We start from the raw sequence: 27,080 nt of genomic DNA, 5'->3' as shown, positions 1-27,080 counted from the left end.
TTGTTTGCATGCTCTTAAATGTATTATCAGAAACGGTAAATTTTTTAGAACATATTAACAGTTACAGCATTCAATTCAGGTCCTTATTTTAAAAGAATCAATGGAATATTCCATCGTTGTCCTAAAGAACCTCTCATTGAATAGCCCCTCTCTTGTAAAGTATGTGCTTGTAAAGCAGCATTTTGCAAATAAACGCATACCACAGATTCACTTATATTGTTTAAAATAGCTATTGTCCAATCCAGCATTTCACAGAAAGTTCTTCCAGTACGGCTTTTATTTTTAGTTATGACTTTTATTTTTAGTTATGACCTTAAAAAAACACATCAAGTCCTCTTATGATGTGAATAAACATTGTAAAGTTCTGTACAAACCAAAGAATATTTTGTCAATTGAGACATGCTGTTCTACAGTTTGCATCAAAGGCATCTAAAATGTGCCATAAAATGCGTATATTGTTGTTTGCTATAACGCGAGTGCAATAATCCTATAAACAATAATGTTGTGACCTCCCTAGATACTATTTCAGCCTTTAGATTATTGCATTTCAGCAACCCTCATATAGCCACCAGTGAATGTTTCATACATGGATAAATGGAAAAGTGTTTTGTATGTAGGAAAATCTTTGAAATGAGAGAGAGAGCGAGAGAGAGAGAGTGAAAAAAGGTAATAAGCCATCACTGTCAGGTGGAGGAGATCCCACTCTTAATTTGTTTATGAGACTATTGTGAATATCAGATAAAATATGAAATAATGTGTGGTCTGGTTTCTCTGTTTGCTTGTGCTGTCTGTAGGGATTCTGCCAGTCAAAAAAATAAAAAAATAAAAAAGAGGCAGGCAGTTAATTCATCCCTGCTTGAAAGTCTCATTAAAACGCTGATGAGTTTAAGGATTGCCTGAGGTAGAGAGAGAGCGCGCGACAGAGTCTTCTTTATAGCTCTGCAATCTAATGCTCGAGGCTGTGCATCTGCTGGGTACAAAACAAAAAGCAAATGGGCAATCCAATCTCCAATCAATACCAGGCACTTTTCCTTTTAAACACATCATGAATATACACTTACTTATACATGTGTTTGCCGTGCAAATGACATGGTCCGTGATGTCCGCATGCGACCGTGTTAAATGAAGACAGAGTTTGCAGGTGTGGGAATTGATCTGACCTTTTTCATTGGTGGAGGGATATAAATCACTTTGTATGGACTTTATTACACTGTTAAGGGAGGACACAGGCTATCCTAATTTCGGTAGTAATGTTGGGCCTCAGTACCAATACAAGCAGAAGGTCACGCACGGTGAGAACAATCTATTTTAATAGACACCGGAGTTGGCAGCGTGGCCCGGAACAGTGTGCACACCGTTTCCCCCGTGCTGATTTAAACACACATGGCTGACAGCATAGAATTTATATAAAAGAGCTGTTTGCAGCCTGGTGCTTCACTATGAAAGTGCGGTTGGAGAGGCCTCTTCAACTTGCTCGAATTTCTTGGAAGACTCAAAAGCTGTGCTCACCATAGATACCGAGCGCTCAATAAAAATGGTCTTGTGCCGCTCGATGCAAATGGATTTCTGGCAGATCAGTCAGATTCCACATGTCTAGTGCTTTGGATTTAAAATTTCATCTTCTAGTTTCATCTCGCCTTAATTCCTCAAAGAACCACTGTCCCGTGGCTAGAAGAACTCTCACGGAGATGCTTAAATCATCTATATGTCATGTTTTCATTAAGGGCCGTTTTACTGCTGTTTTAAGATGACAAGACTGTGAGTGAATATGCTGGCTGTGATTCACTTTGGTTTATCATCAGCGTGAGCGGCAGGGGGGCTGTGAATCAGCAGTGTGTTGATAAGTAGCTGCATTCAGACCACAAAGCGGACAGAGATGACTGCACTCTCTGTTTAATTTCAGATTAGAGTCAGAAGGCCTTTACCCCGCTCACCCCCAAAAGCAGGCAGTCTGAACGGGGGCTGCTAATGTCCTTGAAGCTGCCTTAAATTGCACTTCCACCGCTGCTCTTTTGCTTTTGCCCACCGGTGGTGTGTGTGGAGAGATATCCGCTCCTCAGCAAACTCCTCTAATGGCGCAGCTCTCCAGCATGGCTCCTTGGCCTGTGCCGACAGTCAATCAAGACTGCAGACTTCCTCACACCTCTGAGGAATAGATCATTTTCATTTCAAATCCACCATTAATCAAGCTAGAGTCGCAGCAATCAGCAGGCCTGAGCGCAGGCCAGAATGCAGTACATGTGGCACCGCGTGGAGATGCATTGGGACTGGATAGGGAATAGGCACACAAAGAGTGATCTATCCTGCATTACTATATGCACAGCATTTCCTGCATAGAGCGTTTTATGTATATCAAACTGTTAAAGGGACAGTTTTTCATTGTTATTATTTTTCAGTAAGCAAATTCATTTATTTTCATCCGTCAGTCAGAATTTATTTCTAAGTTTAATATGGGTACTGCATGAACTAGATGAACAGATGTTTTGTCATGTATTTTGTCATGACTTGGGCACTGCATCGACATTCAGGACCAGAATGATCCATGTTATACTATCTAATGGTTTCTTAATAATAGTTGGAATTTAGTAAACGTGGTCAGTTTCACTGCTGCATTCGCTTTCGTGTGTTTTCTGGGCTGTTGCATATGTCTAAACATAACTCTTGGGTTTTACCCAGCCCTGTATCCAGAACAAAGCCAGTGTGACCGATCATCTAAAAGCCTCTTCCCCAATGAACAAAAGTCTTCATTACAAAGCCTCATTGATTATCTATGGCGGACATTTGTGCAGTGAGAGCAGAGAACCCTGACACTAGAGGCTGTGTGTTTTCAATGCCTCTCATTTATTTGAATTAACTGTGTCAATGATGAACTGAGGCTTTATTCAGCCTTAAATCAAAGCTAGGAAACGGTCACTGAAGTCAGGTGTGTCCTTACGGTGTATTGTTTCACATAATGGGTGATCTATGAAACAGCTCAAATCAGTTCTGCACATCTATGCCTCCAAGTCTTTTTGTTTGTTTGCTTCCTGAGGCTGATTAGATTGAAAACTTGATTCTTATGTTAACATTTGAGATGTTTCTTTTCACCCAAAAGGTAACTATCAGTTAACTTTCTATTAAATGTGCCCAAACAAGGGCAGATGTTCTCTCTCAGGTCATAATGTTTCTCAAAGAGGGAGCTGTTGAGCTAAAAATAAGAGCAGTGACAAAATTGCTGCAGACAATCATGCACAATTAGACAATCACAATATATACACATAAGCGAGTATGAAAGCAATATTTTTGAAGTAAATGCTAGTTTTAAACCTTCAAAATTATATGCCATACCTCCACTCTTTTTTGTCTTCATTTCTAAAGCAGTCATGAAAATTAAATCCAAATAAGAGCTGCATGTTTGTGCAAATGCTGAAAAATTGTTATGAACATATTTTGTGACTGATTCTGCCAATTATTAGCATTTTTTCAAGAATCCAAAGGTGTTGCACTAGTTTTGGTATGAATGTCACAGATATTGATATTTTATTCATGGACTTGCCTTCCTGCATTGCATTATGGAGACTGTCCACATGCTTATCAGCCTCACAAACAGAGCTGGAACTTTCCTCTGTGCTGAAATGTCACTCAGCTGATGGACTGTGCCCCGTTAAGGTCTGTTTTATGCACCATGTGATAGCATATGACTTTGAAGCCGTGAATGAGTGTGAAGACACAAGTCAACCTCTCTACCGTTCTCTCACCTAGAGCCGTTTCAGTTAGCGTCTGGTTCTTTCTCATTTATCCCAGTGTGCTTCGCTCTTAAGAGGCAGTCTGTGCGATTATCTCAGAAATACCAATCATTGAAATCCTTCTCGGCGATGAAAGTATTCCGTTACAAGATATACGCTGTGCCGTGGTACTCGTTAGCCTGAGTTCAGAGAGGTGATATTAAACAGTAAGTTGATGTTCAAACATTAGATGTGAAAGATAGATGTGTCTGCCCTCCTTGCTCTGTCTGTATCAGACTTTATGAATACCGATCCACAATTCCCCTCAAATAAGCTAATCTGTGAACTCTAGCGGAGTAATAAGCAGCTAACTCCCACTCTACAAATTCTGCAACATTTTCAAAATCTCTCTGGTATTGTATGCTATCAACTTACCTCCCCTTAAGAATCAAAGATGTTATTTCGTTTGCACATTAGAGATGTGGAGAGACCAATATAAAGTGACTGAAGAAGGGATTATAGTTTAGTATCGTGTACATGTTGGGTTCTGACTTTTTCATCTATCTATCTATCTATCTATCTATCTATCTATCTGTCTGTCTGTCTGTCTGTCTGTCTGTCTGTCTGTCTGTCTGTCTGTCTGTCTATCGTTCTATCTATCGATCTATCATTCACTCGTCAAAAGCTTCGTCAGAGCTCTAGTGTGCTAGCGCCCTTAGTAGGGGCACAATCACCCAAGGGCATGTGGGTAGTGAAGCAGTGGAGGACAAAGGTGTGTGTTTACCTATAAATATCCCCCAGCTCCACAATCTGTTCACTGGTATTCATAACACATAAACATAGCCCACCCACACCCTCTACCCCCTGCACCTGCACAGCCCAGACTTCCCTCAGTGTCCCCCTAGGCTCTATATCCAGACAGACCACGTTCAAGGTGTATTCCTCTGTCAGTGGTTCATCCCTTTCTGTTTTCCCTCTGTGAATCTCTGGAGTTACTCGGGTAGTTGTTTATTTGGGCTGTCAGGAACCGGGCGACCGATGTGACTGGTATCACTTGCTCCTCGTTAGACAGTTTAGATTCTGCCCAGTGGCGTGTTGTAAAAGAACTACAAGTCACGCATGTGTGTAACTTGAAAGGTTTTCGGTCTTTTCTTTTCTAGAGGGCAAAGATCGATAGGCCTGCGCACCGTTCTTTACTGCTCGCCCTCTGTATGTCTTTTCCTTTCTCTGTGTGTGAGTTTGATTTGTTCTCCCCTCCCAGGGAATTGTCAGCACCTCGGGTTGATGTCTAAACTTTCTCATATATCAAAATACATTATAATTGGCTCCATTTGTGTGTCCCTCTGAGATGCGTGCGTCAGCTATCTGTTGTCACAGTGGCTGCCAAGAGCAATATGTTTTCTAAAGTGTATGAGTGCAAATATGTTTGATACAGATATCTGCCGCATTAAAAAAAAAAATCTTCTCCTTTTCAGGTCAGAAAAATGGTTGGATCTTTGACCTGTGAATGTTTTTTTTTTTTTCTTCCACATTTTATCTATCATCTCTATCTGCAGTTTGAGCTAAGTAATTGCGTCAAATCCAGGTCCTTTTAGAGCCTCAGTTGTGAAGAGATGTCATTGAACCAAGGAGCTTCTCACAATAGAGTGGCGTTATCGCCTGGCCAGTGCTGTTTACAGGATCCTAAGGGAAGCTGAGGAGAGAAAGAACACTTTTATTTCCAGCCTCACCGCTCCTGTATGGCAAATCCTCTCCTCCAAAATGGGCGTCCGTTAAGGAGAGCAGACAGAGGCTGACGATTCCCAATCACACGCTTGATGGCCAGCGGCCAGCATAGACAGAGCTCACCAGTGTTTGTATTGCATGAGGTGTGCAGTTGATGTGATGTGAATGTGAATGGGTAATCTAGAATTGCTCATCTCATTCCGAAGCGAAATGAGAATTGCTTATGGTTTTAGGGTTTTGTTGTTTGATCCGTTTCTTTCAAATTTCAAATGTTAGAAGTAGTTTGCAGTGAGTCATGTGGTGGGGGATTGTTTATATTTCACTAACAATGGATTTAGTGGTATTAGAGTGCCCCTCCTCATGGAGCCCTTGTTGTCTTTGTTTTATCCCTTTTTATTTACTCTTAACGATCCAGAAATGTTTTTATTTCATCAGCTGGGATCTCCTGTGGCTAGCTGCTCATTTCGAAGCATATTTCAACCTTAGGGTTTTTAAATACAAAATCTCTCAAATGATCAAATCAGTCAATAAATCCTTAATTATGATTTGCAAAGTGAGGGATTTCACGAAAACACATATTAAAATACTAAATGGAGCAAACGTAAAAGGATTTGTTGCTTTTTTCCCTCTCCATCCGATTAGCACCCCATTGATGGTGACTAGTAATTATGCTCAGCAGAAAATGTGTTGTGGATTTGCATTAATTTCTGCATTGGAATGAATTGATTTCGGCATAAACTATACACTGTTTGGTTTCATTTAATGTTTGAACAGTTAGTATTAACATTTTTACCTGTAATATATTTTTCACATTTGCTTCAATTAAAAAAAAGCATATATATATATATATATATATATATATATATATATATATATATATATATATATATATATATATAATAAAACAAATAAAAATCCCTATTTCAGCATTTAACACGCCATATTAGTCATCAGATAGCAATTGCATTGCTTTGTCACCACAAGCATATCATCTTTATGCAGTGTGATCTGAGCTCTTTTGTTCTACCTGCAAGTCTCTTGTGTAAAGATGTAGGTATGCTTTTGTCTTTTTGTACTGTGAAGTATATATGCCAAGTATATGCCATTACTGTGCTGTCTGTTTCCTATTACCTTTACTCATTCTTAAGTGTCAAAGGAGTGCTGGCAGATGCGCAAATGTTTTCTAAACAAACTGAAAAGATTTCACTTTCCATTAGCTAAATAGAAAAGCCTCAAAATTGCAGTGAAGTCTATCAGTTCAATGCTTATACAAGTAGCTTGCTTGTTTAGGGGTTATTATTGTATGTGGAGATCAATAATCCTCAAATACGCTTCAGTGAGGACGTAGTGTTTTTAGTATATGTTTTAAAGATTGAAGTGTATCATCTGTTGATGGTTGTCCAACGAGAGGCATGTTTTCACTGTGAAGAGACATTATTGGAAGAACTACATTTTACCTTCTAAAGTTAATAAGGTAGAATTGGAGAGGGGATAGTTTGAGTATCTGTAACGTCTTTATTTTAAGGGTCTCCTGAGCCTCAAACTCATTACATACCAAATTAAAAGACGTAATCTGGCTGTACCCTGTTCTGCTTCCTTCTCCCCATCAAACTTTTTGTACAGGATGAATGCTAATTGGAGTTTAATGAAAGTTTCCCACTTTCCTGCCAATTATCGGTGTACATATATCAAGTGATGGACCATAGCTTTCATGCATAAACCTCTTTAGGTACCTCATCATCTCTCTTTCTCTTTCGCGCTCACACACTCGTCCTCTTCTGCATTTTATTCATACACATTTAATGGATGCATACATACTGTCAGTTCATTCATGCATTAACTCTGTGTAATTCAAATCCTTGTGTGCAGGAAGATAAAGAAGCAATAATTCTATTGTAAACCACTTAATGGTTGTTCACGGGTGACCTTGTCTTTTGTTCTATGCTTTGTTTGCCTTTGTTGGAGGAGATTATTTAAATCTCAAACGCCTTATGCTACACTGGGGCATCCTGCTCTGAAATAAATCTCAATTCACAATTGTATCATCTGAGCATCACAGCTACAGCAATGAAATATTGATATGCCTTATCTATAAATCTCACATGGAAATGGTGCCCTCCAACAAATGGCTGATAGTAACGCTGACACCTTGGCATTACAGCTGATGATTTGGTATTTTGCAAAGCGCATCTTCTTTCTTTTTTATGACAAGCGACGTTACTTCATGGCAGTTTATGGCAAGAGGAGACGGGAAGGGGTTTAATGAAATAGTCATCGTCTGTCCCCTGGTTCTGAGAATGAATATCGCACAGAGCAAGTCCGAACAGAAGGGCAGGGCTCGCAGCCACTAAACCCTGACTGTAAGTCTTTAAGAAGCCAACCAGCAATGAGTTTGTTTTATTGTGTAATGCCATCACAATGGGCACTAATGCTGTCGAGTCCTTGATCTTTAAATTCACTCAGATCTCACCTCATCCTGTGACGGTATTCACATGCAGGTTTTCAACATAACATGAGTTGAGATAAATAAACTACTTTTTATGATAGAGTTTTAGTTGAGTGAACTTATTGGCCTTGAAGAGACTATACATAGACTAAAAAAAAATTAAAAAATAAATAGCACAGATGGAACATGAAAGTGAAAATTGCGTGCTGTTTGAATCTTTGGTAATGAAAACTAACCAATAGCCTAAATATTTGTTAACCTGAAGAGGTGACGAATGTTCAAGCACACACTGTTGGTGGGTGTTATGGAAGCACACAGACAGCAGTCATTAGTTTAAATTGCCACGTCCCAGAAATGTTTTGTGAAATGAGCATGTTCAAGTTATTAATGCGGCAGTGCTGGTCCCTTGTAAACAGTGTTATTTTGTTGTTAATCTTACTAATGATATCCCAAAAGGATGCCCGTTTTATTCTGCTTGGGCTTCCAGCAGGGCTCTCTATTAAGAAAAGGAAAGCTGCTTCTGAGACAAACAAATTTATTGCTGAAAAGCAGAATCTGACCCATAACGCGCCCATACTTTCAGAGGAACATCAAAAGAAATATTAACATTTTCCTCTTCTATTCATTTTCACGTGCAGTACCACACACTGTTACTACTCCAACTTTTTTTATAGCTATAATAATGTTAAAAATCCTGATTGTACTGGACACCATGGTATTATCCTATTTATTGTGGTAATTAAACTAAGCAATTAATTTCTTAAGTGCTCACATTGGGAAATGAAGTATCTATTCATAGATTTCGTAGGCTGTGAGGTTCTAAATCACTTTATTTTGTGGTAAACAAGGGGTCTGGCCAGAACATGGAAAGGATTCTATGTAGGGAGCAGCTTTCTGAGTAAGAGATGAAACCTCAGAAGTGATTGATTATATCTGCGTGCCACACTTGTTACGCTCCGCATGGGAGATTTCACACTTTTTATTTAAATAATAGTTACATCCAAAGTATGCATGCTCGGTTTCGGAACAGAGCTGAGATTTTTTCAGTTTTTCATTTGGTCCCTGGTGTTTGCGTTCCATCAGTGGCGAGGCCTGTGAGATGAGTGAGTCAGTGCTGTTATTAGCTGAACTCAGAGCTGGCTTTTTCTCACCTTTGCTGCTCCCCAAGTACCTGGTCCTGAGAGGTACACACCCCACGCTATCTTGCCTATCCATCTCCATCATCTGTCTGCCCCCAATTATCTCGCTCACCCCTATAAAAATCATTGCAACATGCCATCAGAGTATTTTAAACCAACAGTGTTTTAGCTTTTAAAACCAGCCTGACACGCTTGTAGCATCATTGAAAAAGCTTAAACTTGTGCCTTTGCCCTCTCGCTCGATTTTCTCTCTCTGTTCTCTCACAAGCTTCTGTTCTCTCACCTGTCCTCAGACAGAGTGTTAACCTCGGCTTTGTGAGCCTTGATTAGGGGACAGTAAATCCCCAGTTGTGGGGTTCCTCCAGCATGCTACTAATGACACAGAGTCTACCCTTTATATTGTTGTTAGTGCTTTGAGTAGATTTGTAGCTACTGCCCAATGTTCTCCTATTTTGGCTTTATTGTTGAGTAGGAAAACTTAAAGCAGATGTTATTAGCACTGACCTCGGGAAATAACAGAGATTGAATCCCAAAGATAAGCTAACCAGACTTAAAGAAATTGTAGGGCACACTATACAATACTGTTCAAAAATTTGGTGTTGGCAAGTGTTTATTTATTTATTTTTTATGAAAAATGCAGTAGGAACAGTACTATTGTGAAATATTATTACAACGTTAAAAAAGGTTACTTTTTTTAATATATTTTGAAATCTTATTTATTCATGTAACTGTAAAGCTGAATTTTAAGGAGCCTTTTCTTTTCTTTTTGAAAATCATATTGAAAACAGTGTGGAAAATTATTTTGTGTTAGAAGTAATTAAGTACTTAAAATATGAACTGGAATCTGCACCTGGGTTGCTCAGGATATCCTCACGGCAACCCTACTGAAGAGTGTTTGTCCACTCTAAGACACATACAAAGCCTCTCATGTCTCTGATGAGTCAGAGCTCTGACCCTCTCAGACAGACCTTCTTGTGCCGTGATCATTCGTACGTGTGTATCAATAAAGCTAAAGCCATAGACCAATCACAAAACGGCGCCACGATTGCATCCGCATCCCTACTGATCCCCCTAAGACACTGCTGGTGCTTTGAAGTCCAGACTTGAAAGGACTACTACAGTGAGTGCAGAGAGAGATGGAGAGCAGTAAACAGTGATTATGTAGAGATTAATGAAGCTGAACCCATGCTGACGCCACTCAGCCTCCGGACAACAGCCACAGTCAGCATCTCCAGTATCACTTCAGTGCACCTGTCCACCTGAGCACACCTGCAAGATTTACAACACAGACCAGCCAATATACGCTCAAGAAAAACAATATAGAAAGGCCATTTGAATAATTAGAAAGAGAAATTAACCATATTAGTTATACCTAAATTAGTTGTTGGTTGTGAATTATCTGCATATTCAAATTGATTTATTTATTTATTTTAACTGAAATGAAAATTCAAGGGCAAAATTTTATATTTGCTTTATGTATCTGATATATTATTTTATTATTGATATTGTATGTTAATTTTGTATCAATGTATTATTTGCTGTATTGCAACATTAGATCATTGTGTTATTGCTGTAGTTTTGCAGGTTACACTATTGCGTTTGTTATTCTTTCATTTGGTATCACTACAATATCGTCCAGACTCCAAGAATTTTTAAAATATTTGTGTTTTAATATTACAATATAAAAATACATAGATCAACACACTGCTTTTTCCTCATTCCAAAATTTAGTGGTTGTATTGTTTTTTTTGTTTTTTTTTTAATTCTACATACTGTATTGTGGTGTAAATGAGTGATAATTCAAACTGAAGTTGCCTGAATCATTATTCCTATATGCTTCATGCATGATTATTTATCAATATTAAATGTGGCATGCCTTGCCTCAAGTAATATTGTCACTGATCAAAGTCTCTAGAGTTTAAAAGTTGATATAGAATCCCTTTGACAGTAACTTCAGTGCAGTGTTTAACAGACTTCATAGCCAAAGATTTCTGAGGGCTGAGTTAGATGCTAGACTTAATATGCTTGTCAAGATGTTGAATTTGAAATAAGAGCACTGGAGTTCATCAAACAGTATGAAGTAGGCAGGCAACTACCGCCTACACAGGATAGGAGGAAAAAACTGAGACACTTAACAAATAAATACATAAAATAACATATAATAAAGCCCAACTGTACACTGTGGCTCAGTACAATTAAGCATGAACTCAAGAGTCATTTCAAATAAAAAACAAATACTTTCTTGTCTTGAATCACAATATAAATTTCTTTCACTGCAAACTAAGCAGCATACCCATAACCCATGTTTTGTTTGTTTTTTCTATCTGCCTTTTACAGTATCTGCCCAGATCTTGAAAGCCAGCCTGGACACAATGGAACGGCATATTCAGAGACTGGAGAACGACATCCAGAACTTCCCCAAGATTGATGACAAGCAGGATAAGTTTGTTGAAAAAATGTTGATATCCTTTGAGTACATTTATTACTTCTGTCTCCTGTGCTAAACAGTTTTGTAGGCTTCTGTTCAGGAATGAGGTGCTGAGGTCCCTTTCTCAATAAGATATGAAAAATAATTATTCTTATTCAGTATTTTTGTTTTGTTTTCTATTTTCTAACTACAAACATTTGGGGGTTCAAAAGTTTGAGGTCTGTAAGATCTCTCTTATGTTCACCAAAAGCTATATTTAACTGGTTGGAAAAAGTTCTCTATTTTAATATATTTTAAAATGCAGTTTATGCCTGTGTTCAATTTATTCCAATCTATCTGTCTATCTGTCGATCTCTCTGTCTGTCTGTCTGTCTGTTTATCTGTCTATTTATCTGTCTGTCTATCCACTGTATATATCTTTTTTGACCTCATACTTTTGAATAGCAGTGTATATATAATCACCCATAAAACAAATTAATTGATTATTTCCCTTGTTTTCAGGAATTATATTTTGAATTAATAATAAATGTAACAAGACATATTAGGTTTATACAAAAAGAAAAGAAAAAAAAAAAACATGGAATAGGAAAAAATATATATTCCCTGAAAACAAGCCTTATTTTTCACACTGTTTGGCTTAAGTAAATCTTGTTTTAAGGATGGTTAAATATTTTAACTGGAAAACAAGACAAAAATACTGGATAGGCTTGGACAGGCTGTCTCAAAGTGAGATGTTTATCAGCATTCTCTTCATCTCAAGCTCTCCAAAGGGAGTTCATGCCGGGAGCTATTTAAACTGCACAACTTTCTCCCCACAGACTCTAATGGAGGGCTTCATAGCCTTCTATACTTATAATCCCATGCTGACCAGCCACAGGCCCCCTCTCAAAGCACCTCTCCCATTTCGATAACATAAATGCTGCCCTCAAATTGAATTAGATGCCACAGCACTTCTCAGACTCTAAAAAGTGAGGAAGTTAGACACTTGTTTGACTTTTGCTTTCTGACACATGAATGTTTATGTGAGCCAAAATGGTGCTGATTTAGGGAAGTGTAACTTTTGTGCTGGTTCTGAGCGACGGCCTGACTTTTATATTCCTGCTGCGATTCCCGCTGTTCCTCAGCGGTGTTATTAACTACGAGTAAGAACCATTAATCAATAATTTATCAAGTCTCAGAGTCTTCCCATATGTTCCCCAAGCACAGGAACGACAGCAGTTAACCTTATTTTAGCTCTTTGTTCACAAGCTTAACGCCGAGATTTAAGGGGGGCTTACCTTGCACTTTGGGTGGCATAAGAGTAATAACCCTGGCATGCATTAAAAATCTGTTCCGAGTCAAAGAGGGCTGCTTAGGTTTGTATGATTTAAGAACAATGAGCTGCTCTCGCCTGCAGTGTGGTATGAAAAAACAAGCCAGAATACCTCTGTGGCCTTAGTGTCAGTATTGATTAGCAGGACTCGGGGAGGACTGGAACTTGAGTGAGGGGAAATGGAGAGGCGCGGATCCACTGCGGCAGCGCTGGGGCCTCGCGGCATCCCCGGAGGATTGTAAAAGTCCCTGTCTCACCTGATCTGTCATCAGAGCCGGTGCACACCCTGAGCTGAATGCAGTCACGTCCGTTTGATGATTCGAGAGGGGTTTTTTAGCAGCGAAGAAAGAAAAGTGAGCGAGAGAGCTGTGGCTGAAAGGGAACGGATCCACCCTCATTGTGCACTCGTTTTCAGAGGCGTCGGAGCTCGGCTGCAGAGATGCTGACTGACAGCACGTTCAAACACAGCTGCGCCAGCTCTTTTGCGGATGACAGGGCAGACATTATCACTGAGCTAAAGGAGGCCGAAAGCTGTTTCACTCGGCCATTGTGGACAGCAGACTAGATATTATAGAAAGAGTGATTGAATTTGTGAACGTGAAGGTGGTTGGTTGGGTGTGTGCGCGCACTTTCTGCTAGATGTGCTCCATTGCTCGCCATAGTATCGTAAAAAGCACTATACAAATAAACTTGATAGCAACAGGCTTCTTGGTTGCCTCTTTATGAGTTTGACCTCAATGTGACCTTTTGAAAAATGACTAAAGTGTGCAGAAGCTATTTTAGAGTCGCAGTGCAGGAAGTGTTTTAAAAACATTTGCTTTTTAGCCTCGCGGTTGAGGTTTTGTTTAAACGGGGTGGAAAAGGACATTTGCGTAAATGAGGAAAAAGACAGATGTTACCATGTTTACAGTGTTTTCTTTGCCTGTAGATACTCATCCAAATCACACTACTCCAGGTGGCCACTGTCAGAATCTTCAGATTTCTTCCTTTTTTATGAACTGTAGCCTTGAGATCCATGTGATTTAATCTACCCTGAAATCATACTATTCTGTGTGGTTTTTTTTGTGTTTTTTTTTACTCTGAGCTGCTCCAGGGAGACCCAACACAATACGATTGTGGTGTTTCATATGCAGAACATTTGTTTCTTTTCAGTTTTCATGGCAGCTCAAACTGCAGATTTAGAGCCCTGCCAGCAAGATAGGAGGAGAGAATGAACTACTATGTACCAAATTTTATGAGATAAAAAGGCTTTAACTAGAGGGAGACTGTAAGAGAGCGGTAAAGGAATTTTGCCTAGGGTAGGTGTCAGCTTTTTTTGGATGTAATAATAGCAGTACACATTTCACACCCCTCTAAAACTGTGGAGGTGACATTTTGCAATATTAAAAAAATCTCACCAAATATGGGAATATCATATTAGATTCACATTAAGGCGCTTAAGACTCTGGAACAAATATGCATTTATTAGCTTACATGGCGATGTACCGTTGATATATTGATCCATTAAATAGAAATGATTGTGGCAGCAAATCAAGGCCGGTTTGAGACTGCACCAAGCGCACTGTTGCAAGAGAGAAATAAACTCCTGATATGCATAAGGGTTAGTTTTTAGAGTCAAATAAAGGAATTTTCTTTTATTACCAACTGCTCAATATTCCCTCTTGCAATATGAACGTGTATATGCGAGAGTGTGTTTGTCTAAAGTTTTAGGTCAGCTATGGGAGAGTAGTTGCAGATGCATTATGGGTATTTGGATGAAAGAAATAGACTCCCACTGCCTGTATACATTATTTAATCTGTTTCTAGTACTAAAGATCCCTGTGCATCATAATTCACACTACCTGCTAACAATGAATGTTTTTTTTTCCCCCTTCTTCTGTTTTTAGTTTAGGCATGCTTTGGAGGATATTATGTGTTGTTTCCTCATAAATGCATTCACTGTGAGGATGGGGAGTTTTTCATTACATAAAAGCATTTCATGCATACAAGATACAACAGCATACATTAAAACTGTATAGTTATTACAGTCCTCTGCTTTAAACCATTCTAAATAACTGGTGAAATGCTGGCAGAGTAGCTCATACGCGCAGCTCTTATCGGTAGGAATGATTTATTTTTTCCACCATTACTGTAATGTATGCAAATGACTGAGTAGGATGTTTGTTCAGCAGTTCAGTGATATCTATCTATCAGAATTAATGGCACCCCACAAAAGCTTTTAAATGAACTAGCGGCCCCAGGAGAGCTGTAACTCAGCAGAGGGACAGTGTTGGTGGTGGCCTGCCTGGGGACCGGGCTTATTGGGAACTTAATGGAGAGCGGAAGGGTTGCAGCGGCGTTTGGCGTTCATACTGAGTTTTGACGGATGAGGGGGCCTGTCTAATAGATCTCGCTCTGCTATAATTCAGTGCGTTGGTATTTAACTTAACCTTTGTTCTCTTTAGAGACTGAAAAACACTAATCAGCTGGCCAATTTCTCCCATGGCCTCCTCTCTAATGACACAGCACATGCAGGAACAGAAGAGTTTAAATAAATACAATGACGTGTGAAAGGGACTTTTAAAAACAGATAGTTCTGAATCTAAATTTGGATTAAATGAGCCATGTTTGAAGTAATTAAATACTGGTAAATGTATGCCTGTAACCATATATATGTCAGTTTGGATAATCAACTATTAAACAATATAGTTGATTCAATACTGTTTAATAATATTAGTTAATTATGATAATTATTAGTAATAAGTGTCATAGTGGTGTAGCCGCCTTAAGAAAGCAATCAAACCACTCGGAATTATTACTTCTCTTTATCTCTGGTAAAATATCTGTGACTTTTCATTAAAATATTAAAATATTTCATACTTTTATTATAAAATTAATGTTTTGTTTGTTTTAAGTATATGTATATAAGAAAATTAAGAAGTATAGATTATCAGAATTAGTATCAGAATTAATTGAATTGTTTAATACAGTTGTATATAAATAATTGAAAACAATTTTAACCAAATTCTTTTGGAAGGTGGACTAAATAAAAAAAAAAAAAAAAAAAAAAAAATATATATATATATATATATATATATATATATATATATATATTTGTTATTGAAAAAAGGCATCTTCAAAGTGATATTAGCTGAGAGAAAAATGCTTATTTGTTCCATACCCACTAAACGAATATGTGCATAAAATGCACGGCTTTCCCTTTCATCTGCCAAATCATAAACATACATTCAGATGAGAGGGTGCAGTTTCTTTAAAGACTCCCTGAAGCTTTAGACTTTATTGCGGCCCTCTTTGAAATGCCTATAAACAAATCATCTCTCGTAGCTCTAGAATACAATGTCTCGTTTGACAGAGGAAATCACCCACCGAGGGAAGTGCTGGAGCAGTCAGGCCGGTCATTCTGAAGGAAATGTATGATTTACTTGTTTTCTCAACCTCTGCTTTCAGAGGAACATGCATTCGGGAGACCTGAACTCACTAGCATAAACAATCATTCTTCAGGAGAGAGAAATATCTGAGACCGTTGTTCTATTGTGCGCTGTGCATTTCGTTTTGAAAGGCTGTGGTTTCCATCCTGGTTTTAGTGTCAGCCAGCGCTCAGCAGGGCAACGTAACACTTGATTCCCAGCATAGCACCTTTTACGCATTGTAGTATTCTGCCACACATTCTCGCTGTGTGTTTTAATACCTGCTGTGGAGATGCAGTAGCTTTAGGCAGCAGTGTTTGATGGGTTGAGAGAAGCGGAAATACACACAGTGCTGTGGGAAAACATTTCATCCGCCTGATGTAAATCACAATTCATATAGGGTTTCTTAGAAAGCTTGGCTTGTGCGACTTTCTGCACATCTGAGCATTACAGATTGCTCCCGAAGATCATGCAAATCGAGGTGAGGAATGATCAACGGTGATTATTATTTTACCTTTGGGTACAAAGTCTCTAATGAATTGATGAAGTTGTTTGCAGCAGCCTGCACGGTGTTTCCAGCTCCTCTCTGTGAATATGCCTTGCCACTGTTAATTATGGAATTAGGTCAGAGGAATGTGGTGGCATCCTGTGCTGGTTATGTTTACCTCACATGTTTAACTCTCAGCGTCTGCCTCTAGTTCTAGAGAAATTTGCTCAAATAATGAAGAGCAAATGAATCGCAATTTGCATCTCACCTCATTTATTTATTGATATAGTACCGGACTGAAGTAAACAGATGAAAAGATGATTGATTCAGGCCATATCTTTGACTTAATTTCTATGGCCTTTTTGTTTATTTCCGGGACTGTATTGTCTATAGGGGACGGCATTGTTTGACAACAATGGCTAACTTTAATTTACCGTGTGTCGCAGGAGACATTAAGATTTTAATTAACAAATTCTAATTGGTCCTGAACAGAATAAACAAAAGCGCGACCAAATAATAATTGCAATTCCAGTAATGATAGTCATAAAGAAAGCAAAGGCCGAAGTCTGAGCACAAAACCGACTTGGCGCCCGCGTCTGTGATTATGTTGCCGGCGTGCGCAGATTCGTGTTTATTGGGAAATGGCATCCAAACCATGTGTTTTGTGTGATAGGATTTTGCATATGCTAATGCACTTGATTGCCTTGATGTGTGGCTGGGTGGGGGAGTCTCAGCACGAACCAGAGAGGCTCGATAACTGCCTCTTCAAATCCCAACCTCAAAGCTTCCACCATTCAGCACGGCCCTCCGCGCTTTGGGAGGAGGCTGCGTTTGTAAAGCCATGATTAGAAGGGTATTTAATGGAACATCAGTGCCACTGATGCAGAATGATGCTGATTGTTAAAGTGCTGTTTTGCTTTGCCCATTTGTGGTATTATTGGCGTGTTTAATTGATTGAATTGACATTTGGGAGTGTGTTTTATAAGGACAACTCTAGCGGAAACTGGAACCGTTGGGTGAGGGAGGAATAATAATAACAACAGCAATAAACTGTCAATGATTCAGTTTGGCTATATCTCCCATTTTCCTCTTTTCAATATTAGTAATGTGTCTTCTTTGTAAGCCAACGGTTTCTCAGCAGTGGCTGGGTATGGTACTCGTTTACTCCCACTGCGGCCCTGTCTTCATTAGACCCTCAGATAGTTCATTTGCCTCGATCATATTACATTCCCTAAAGCACAGCCCAAACAGTTGAAATCATCCACTCCGTGCTTTGGCTGTCATCACACACAAGCATTTGTCTGAGCCTCACCCTCCAGAGACACATATCAGCTCTGCACTCTCCTCTAATGAAAATGACACTTTGAAAGAGATCGAGCATATTTCTGCTATCGTATTTCATAAATCAAATTTTCGTGATTGCCTGACCTGATTTTTCGTAGTTTTTCGCTCTCAGTCAGTCATGGAAACGTCTCAATGCGAGTTATCATTATGCGTGTGAATTCTCTGGAAATTCCACAATCAGTGTCTCGTTAGGAGGGGGAAAACTGGGGCTAAATTGGCAGGTCCATTAACCTAGAGCTCAGGGATGACACGGCCACTAAGACTGAGGCGGACAGGCATACTACTCCCCGGATGGAGGTGAAAACCTTTAGTCGAGACTCTCACTTTCATTCCTTGTATGTAACACATCATCTCCAGAAGATAGGAAGTAGAAGGTCTGTATAGTTTTACATGTAAAACACCATCCAATTTCATCCTAAAGGTGGTGATCAGTATTAGGCTACATTCCATTTCATGGTTGGCATATTAGGTGTATGGAAAGATGATAAGGAATACATAAAGGCCGATCCCACTGAAGGTCTCTCAAAGTGGCATGTGGTCTCCACGTTCTCCTAAAGAAATGTCTTTTTCCAGTCATAGATGATAGGATTTGCCACTCTATCTTCTTCCAGTCCATCAGTTTTTGAATTATACTTCATATCTGCTGTATTCCTAGTGTCAGAATTCAGACCTCCTAGAATGTGATTAATCAAAAAACACATTTTAGCCCAATGGCAGTATGACTTCACACATCAAATAAGGTATCTGAGCACGTCATATTAGTCTCTTAATGACAGTGTAATGGCAGTCATGTTTTATATAAAAATGTGTCCTTTATAGTGTTCTATCTGGATCATTTGGTTCTGTTCTCATTTCTGTTATTAGTCCTGTAACACCAGTTAAATGGCAAGTTAAATGCCTCAGTAAATGAGCGACACACATTTGGTGTATAACTGACTCTATATTCTTTGCTGTCGTGCTAATTGTGGCTCTGTCACCTTGTGTTTGCAGCAAACTCCCTGTGGCAAGTCGGTTCACTTGGCAGCCATCTTGGTAACCCCTCCGGGCAGCTTTTTTCTGTGTAGGGTAATAGGAGTGCAACTGCAGCTCCTATGTACCAAAGTTGGGCAAAATTAAGAATTGAAACATCGGCTTCCTTTCACTTTGTGAGTTTGATTTAAATTGAATTGGCCATACCACATAGGAAGTTGAAATTGCACTATTATTTATTTTATCATTCTATGTAGTACAATTTATTTTATTATTATTATGCCAAGTATATTTTGTCAGCCAGCATTTTTTCCCCAAAATTATCATATAAATTTGAATTATTTTTTCAGTTTGATTTTAATTGCAATTATGCATCAGGTTTACTACCTCAATTCAAATACAGGAACTTAAAAGGCATTCTTCATTTCTTCTTGACTGGAGAAAGAGAGGATCTTTTTCATCATTATTTCAATAACAGCATTTCAAATCAGCAATAAAACCTGACAACTATTGGTTCGTTTAACTGAAAAGGTGGGGCTTTCGTGCCTGTAACTACTTGTAAGTTACAATTTCTTCCCATTCAGTTTGCCCCGTCTCCTCCTGTCTCTGATTTATAGTGACATCAGGTTTCCCTGTTCTCCCTGAGGGATAAAGAAACAGTCCTAGAACGGTACACCACCACCCTGGATATTCGTCACTTAGAAAGAGAGAAAAATAGCACTTCTAGTTAGCATACTTGAATACACTCAATCTGAGAGGGAGGCAGACAAAGAGAGAGATAGAGACAGAGAGCGTGTCCCTGTTGTCTTGAGGGTTTTGGCGAGGATCCACAGAGAGCACTCATTCTCTGGAACTTTCTGCTTTTGCTCCAGTCAGTACTTCATTATAACCCCTGAAGACTCTGGCTTAAAGCCGGGTAATAGACGCAGAGCTTCTTCTACTCATTTGTCATGGGCCCGTGGGTTTGATACAAAGCACTCATCACTTGTTGTTCCGTGTTAATCCCACTGTAGACACCGACTCGCTCTTCTGTGCTTTTTCAACTCACCCGCCGTCATGGCTCGTAATTTCACTTTCATTTGATGTTTTAATGGAAATCCCAGCCCTTCGCCGCTGAATTGCACCATTGTCGCCAAATTACTTTATCAAATGAAAATTAGGATGTGAGAGAGAGGAAACATACTGTTGTGTTATTCGCTTCTAAAGAAACCTCAGTTTGCATATGTATTTGTTTTAGAATCAGAACTGTGTATTGGGCATTGTTTTTACCGTGAACGATAAAGAAAAGACAAACATGGCCTCAGAGATCCTCCGCTGCACAAACCTCTCTTTATTTCTGTCTGCCATAATGAGCGTTATCACCATATCTCAGCAGAAATGACTGTAAGGCACTTATATAACAACTGATGCCTCAGTGATTTCTTAAATGGAAAGTTGAATTGTACTTAGTCCACGCTAAAGATATACAGGGTTGGACGGTTGCCGATTACTCCACTCCACGCTGTGAAATTTTCACCACTGCTACTATTTATTGTTCTTTAGTGCAAATAAGAAGTATGATGCTGAATATAAAGCACCCACTGGTGTGGGCTGATGAAAAGACCTTCAGTAACATTAGTGAACTTGCCATCCCACCAGATCAGGGTTGGACCAAATTATAAATCAAATTAAAGACCTTACGGAATGAAAATGTGGCTTTTAGTCCATGTTTGTTTGCTTTGAGGCCATTAATGCTACTTGTTCAAAAGTTTAAGGGGGGGGGGGGGGGTGAGATTTTTTTAAATGTTTTTTTTTAAGACTCATGCTCAGCAAGCCTGCATATATTTGGAAAATACAGTAAAAACAGTAATATTGTGAAATATTAATTTATATTTTAATTTATTTTGAAATTCCTGTGATGGCAAAGCTGAATTTTCGACAGCTATTACTCTGGCACATGATTCTTATGATCCAGAAAAATAATAATAATAATTTGAAAATCAGTGTTGAAAAGTGTCATATAAGTATAAAAAAATTGATGAATGGAAAGTTCTATTTTATTTCTATTTTAAATATAAATATGTTGTACTATTTTACTATCACTGTTGATCAATTTAATACATCTTTGCTGAATAAAATTATTAATTTCTTTTAAAAAAAAAATTGAAATAATTTTTTCTGGGGGGTCGGTATTTTTAAAAATAATTTATTTCAATATTTTTCAAAGAAATAATTTTATTCAGCAAAGATGTATTAAATTGATCAACAGTGACAGTAAAAACATCTATAATATTACAAAATATTGCAGTAGAAAGTTTTTCTACTAGCAAGTAGCAAATGGTGCTTCATGGCTGTGATGTAACTGAACCCTATTGGCTATTGGAAACAATAAAAAGAAAAAAAGAAATGAGCCTTTGAAAATGTCTTGCCCAAAAGTCCTATTTTAATGTCAAATCACGTCAGCACCACTCTCATCAAGCGATTTCCTGGGGTCTTTAATGTCTAAACATTTTCACTTAATGCCTAATGACTTCCTTGAAAGAACAGCAAACAATTTGGCGTACATCTCTATTTGTCCTCTATTAGATTTAGCCCTGTAGCATTTCCGTCCATTTCCCTGTCTGTTCATATATGTGAACATGCCATTAGCCGGATATATCAACTGCATTCGCCTGTTATGAACCAATTAGCAGGTTCATTATGTTAATACAGCCTGCTAATTATCTTGTGCGTTCAAATTAATTATGATGTATAATGTCAGCATTAGCAGGAAGTCCAGCCCAGGTGGGCACACTTGAATCTCAGCGAATAGGTGAAATGAAGTGTACGGTGGAACTGCGAGCCGTTCTTAGTCGTGTCCTGATGTGGATCAGCAGATCTGCTAGCTGATGGAGGAGCACAGCGCGATGACTTCTAATTAAAATGAATTTCTGACAGACCGGTGCACTAACAGTTACAAACTGCAATCTGATGTTAATCAACAGGGGTTTCTTCATTAATTGACAAAATTAGCCTCATCAATCACACAGAGGGGGGCGGTGGGGTTGTTCAGAGCTGCTGTGTCTTGTCACCGCATGCTTCCACAGGACGAGCAGCACGATACCGTCTCTGGACGACAGACAGATACACGCACACACTGACGCACCATCTCTGCCGAGCCCATTCTTGCAAATGTGTCCTGAAATCTCAGAAATTAGTCATGTTTGCTTTATGATGATGCCATGATATTGCAAAACCAGTGTTGGAGCTTTGTGTTCAGTGAAAACAAAAACAAAAAAACTCTCTGTTCAACATTTGTGCTGTGTTCTTGAAATGCTTTTATCAGGTGTTTACACCCAAGAATGTGTGAGGCCCTTTTTGCGTCATTAAAAATAAGCCCAAACACAACAAATTGCCCTCAGTGAAAAGTGAGCGCATACTAAGAAATACACACAGCCCTCCCTGAGCGTTCAGCACAGTTGACTACTTTGGATGTCTCAGGCGTCTTTCACACTGTTTAGCATACTATTTATAGTCCAGACCCTGTAGACGTACCCAGATGCAAACAGCATCCTCCTCATGAGTGCTTTCTCGCACATTTCTCTAAATCTGAGGGAAATAATGAATGCTGTGGGTCTCAATATTACACATCTGTAATCTCCCTTTATGCTCTTCAAATGGTCTATTGTGCTCTGCACATTAACTTTGTGCTTAGAATGGTCAGTCTAACCATAAGCTTCCCATTCGAAAAAGGTGAGGTCTTTTTAAACAACTTTTAAGTTTTTTTCTTTCTTCCTTAGACGAGCACTGAGATGAGATTAAATCTAAAGCAAATTAAGAATTGTGCAAGTCTTCTGAAAGTCTTAGATTTTTTCCCCTTTAGATTTTTATAAAATACAATATTTTATTTATTTTTTTATATCACCTGAAACTCAAAAGAAGCCACACAACATAACTATACAACCATATTTACAAATAAATAAAATAATTTAAATTAAAATATTTAATTTATATCTTAATTTCTATTTAATATTTCATTATTATCATAATTATAAGACATATCTGTCGTCTACAAAATTGACAATCTAAAATCTACAAAACATGCTTGATAATTAAATATAAATTAGAATTCCAAATAATAATAACTGAGCAATGCAATTTTCCATCTATTATTTTCTATTATTAATAATATTATCTATCATAATATTTTTTTTATTATTATATTATATTATATTATTATTTTATAATAATAAATTATTTTTGTAATTATTTTTACCTAATGATCAGACAGTGCTTGAACAGAATGATGGGCATCTCGGCTGTCTGTTCTCATTGTTTGAATAAATTCCTAGTGCAGTGATTTACTGCTCTGTTGATGGCTATGATCAGTAGACCATTGCTGTTTCTGCCGCCACTCAATCGACTTGGCCCAATCGCAGCACCCACCTTGTCTCACTGCGTGTAGGCTTGATTCGGTAGCCTAATAGTTACACCGCCTGATCTGCAAGGCTCATTTACTCATGCACATTAAAGATGCACACAATTGTATACCACTTAACCAAGAGAGTTATAATGGCATAACAATAATAGCATTTTGTAGCAACACTGCACATTTAATCTCACTCTCTCTCGGCATTGTAAGCACCATGGTGGTGAGGATCTGCCAAAACAAGTGTGTAATCTCCTCACATATCTAACAGCAGCAGATAATAGGACCTTAATTATAGCCATAAGACTTGTATAATGTGCTTACTGTAGCTCTGGACCGCATATTTCATGGAGGCTGATTATATTTCAGTGCACGGCAGAATACACAGCAGGCCGTCTTGAATTGAGGTTGACATTCGCACAGGTACGGTAAGCCTCGTCATTTAAGTGGAGCTCGGGAGACAGACACACTCCAGCTGCCTGAACCGAGCGCCGACCTTGGATTGACTCTTAGTGATGAAGACTTACAGTTGATCCCCTAGATTTTGGCTACCTTCCCTTGCTATTGGTTAGGACACAGGTAGGCCATCAGGAAGGATTGTTTTTTAGGAGGGGGATACTGAAAGACAGAAAGTGGAAAGCGTTTGACTTCTCAGATGTGTTAGCAATGATCTTTGTTCTCTTGTACTCATCAGTGTGTGACAGCTATCACTCTCTTTCTGTGGTTCTCACACCGTGTCTACACAGGACACATGCAACCCGAGAAAACTAGATTTCTCCCGTTATTGGCATTAGAGGTGTCTACATTACAATCACCCAGTGAGCCATGCTGCACTGTGCCACAGCTTTAGTTAATGGACACTTCAGAATCAGAATGAGCTTTATTGGCCAAGTATGTTTACACATACAAGGAATTTGTTATAGTGACAGAAGCTCCACAGTGCAACAGAAAGACCGTAACAGGACAGGACACAGGTAATAAAAACAGAATAACAAGAAATAGTCAATAACCAATGTACAAAGCAGCAAAAAAAAAAAAAAAAGATGTTTGTTTAGAATGTTCTGCACCTACTTTATTTAGTTTGTTTAGAATGTTCTGCACCTACTTTAGCTGCTTTCTATTCCCTGTTCAGTTGTTTGTTTAAATATAATGACCAGTATAAACTTTTTTCCTATAAATTTTATTTATTCATTATTATTTTATGATAATTAAGAAATAAACACACTCTTTAAAATACAATTACCCAGTACACTATGTTGCATTGTGCTACAACTTTAGTTGACATACACCTGTTATTATTCTCTATTTATTATTTTGTCTTTTGTTTTGTCATTATTTTATTACAAATTTCCGTTTGTAAATTTTTGTTTAGTTAAATTAGAATTATAGCAGTGTTGGGAATGTTACTTTGGAAATGTAATAGGTTACAGATTACAATTTACACTATAAGTAGTGTAACTATTTGAATTACTTTAGTAATGTAAGTGATTACATTTGAATACTTTTTGATTACTTTTCAAAATTTCACTTTTTTTTCAACTGTTAATCATTTTCAAACATTTAAACAAGGCTGTTTTCAAAATCAAATCTTTGCATAGCTATGACAGAAAACATTGGCATCTAACAATACCTTAGAAAAAGGTTATTTAAAAAAATAAAGCATATACATAAACCCGAATAGGAAATAAATAGTTATCAGTTATCAAATAAGCATGTGTCCTATTCTGTGTCCTAAACTCCTGAAACATCGGTGTCTCTTATATTAGAGTGCTCAGTCAAAAACAAGGGAAGAACCGATTTAACATTCCTAGATTTTTAAAGAAAATATTGGATTACAATAATGGATTAAAATAATTAGTTATATTTATTTTGGGTAACACTTTATTTTAAGGTGTCCTTGTTACACGTTACATGTACTTACATTTATAATAACAATTAATTATGCATAATTATATGCTATTAACCCTTAACCAAATCCTAATCCTAACCCTAACCATATAGTAAGTACATGTATTTAATTAATATTACTCAGTACTTAAACGTATAATTACACTGTAACAAGGACACTGTAAAATAAAGTGTATCCTTATTGTCTAATTAAGTCAAGTTACTATAATGTGGAATAAAAGAAGCTCTTTCGTTCTGTATAAATGATTAATTTAATTGAGAGCGGTGCAGTCCTGGCGTCTCAGGTGGCTGTGCTGTTGGCCTGCGCTTGCATCATCATGCTGGAGAGGCTGCTAGCGTTCAGCACATCGCCTCTGTGCTGCAGGAAGCAGATGCTGAACCTACATTCTCAAACTAGGCCCCCTCGAAAAGGGCAGGAGAGTCAAAATTAGGAATCTTCCCCCCAATCTTCGACCATCTGTTAGCTGTGACTCTTCTATCTTGGCCACTTGCGTGTATGTGCGTGTTTGCAAGAGTGAGTCTGTCACACGGAGATGCGGGGAGAGCTGCCAGAAGGCAGCCCAAAAATGATAACCGTGAACAAGACATTTTCCAATGTAGTGATTAAAATGATTGAGGACAGTGGCGATCACATTCATCTCAGAGCAAGGTGAGGGGGGACGGTAGGTTGTGTGTGTGTGTGTGTGTGTGTGTGGCTGGGCAGATCTAGAGAGGCCTGTGAAATGGGACTGGCATGTGGAGGGAGGAAGAGAGAAGCAGGAGAGCGTTGCCCACAGGGGTGCTGCTCTTTTGACTGTTTGTGAAAAAGACACGGAATGTTTCAGGCTGTTTTTCCTGAGATACCAACTGACCTTCCTGAATGCTATAGAGGCCCTGAGAAAGATATTTATTCTTTTGCCACCTATCTTTGCTATTTACCATTTTTGTATGCCTTGTTGGTGACTAATAATCCATTATCATCTAGTTTGTGTGCAAAATTTGGACTTAAATCATTTTAATTGTGTCCTGAGTTGAAAGCCTTTTCTATAATTACTTTTTTTGTACTGTGACACAACAGTGGCTGAGGTAACTCTGTATGTTATCAATGTAGACATCATCTACTTCTATTTACATCACCATTCCCGTTCATCTGCATATCACCCAACAACAGGAAGTCATTGGTCCACCTCCGCTTGTTCTTGTAAGGTTTATTTTGAGTGCGAGAGCCATGTTTCTAACTGAAATCCTTTTGAGTTTTTTCTCACTATTTGAAAGAGCACAGCAAGGGACACACTTAGCCCAGTCTGTTTCTCCTATCTGTCCTCACGTGCCCCTAAAATGTCTCTCAAAGTGGCCCCAAAAAGTATTCAGACACAAAGTGACTGAATGTTATTGCATGAGATAACAAAATGTCAAATCAAATGGCATATAGTTTAAAGGAAGCACAAATACACTTTTAAAAAAGCAAAACATTTTGCAAAAAGATGTTTTTTGGGTTTAAATGATAAAGCAACAGATTTGTTGCTCGAAATAATATTTTAATGGTGACTTAAGTGTCTTTAACAGCATTCTGTGAAGTCTGCATAATGACAGACCATCAGTGAGAAACTTTGATAGTAAGAATATGTTGTTTAAATATAGAAGTAGGATAATAGTGCCAAACTGTGGAAAGCAGATGGCATAGCCTCTTAAGGCTGAGCATAGGAAGTGTTTTAATAAATGACTCTGTGTTCCTCTCCTCGGCCCACAGATCCGACCAACTAATCTTTAATTCCAGCCATGCACTTAACCATCAGACAGATCATCCCTCTCTTCTCTAGAGTGTCTGCATACATCCATTCCTGC

At 38.4% G+C, this 27,080-nt stretch overlaps 1 protein-coding gene across 4 annotated transcripts in view; it reads left to right on the top strand.

Annotated features, from left to right (window-relative positions):
- Positions 1-27,080, top strand: part of LOC306853180 (protein diaphanous homolog 2-like) — a 446,875-nt gene that overhangs the window by 333,942 nt on the left and 85,853 nt on the right. For all 4 annotated transcript variants that reach the window (XM_079390392.1, XM_079390393.1, XM_079390391.1 and 1 more), the window contains one exon: positions 11,352-11,476. In XM_079390392.1, coding sequence (XP_079246518.1) covers positions 11,352-11,476 — 125 coding nt within the window. The remainder of the gene's footprint in view (positions 1-11,351; positions 11,477-27,080) is intronic.

Source organism: Barbus barbus (assembly GCF_936440315.1).
Source record: "Barbus barbus genome assembly, chromosome: 33".
NCBI classification, from domain to species: domain Eukaryota; kingdom Metazoa; phylum Chordata; class Actinopteri; order Cypriniformes; family Cyprinidae; genus Barbus; species Barbus barbus.
Note: the sequence above shows the minus strand (reverse complement) of the source record. Positions and strands in the feature narration are given on the sequence as shown.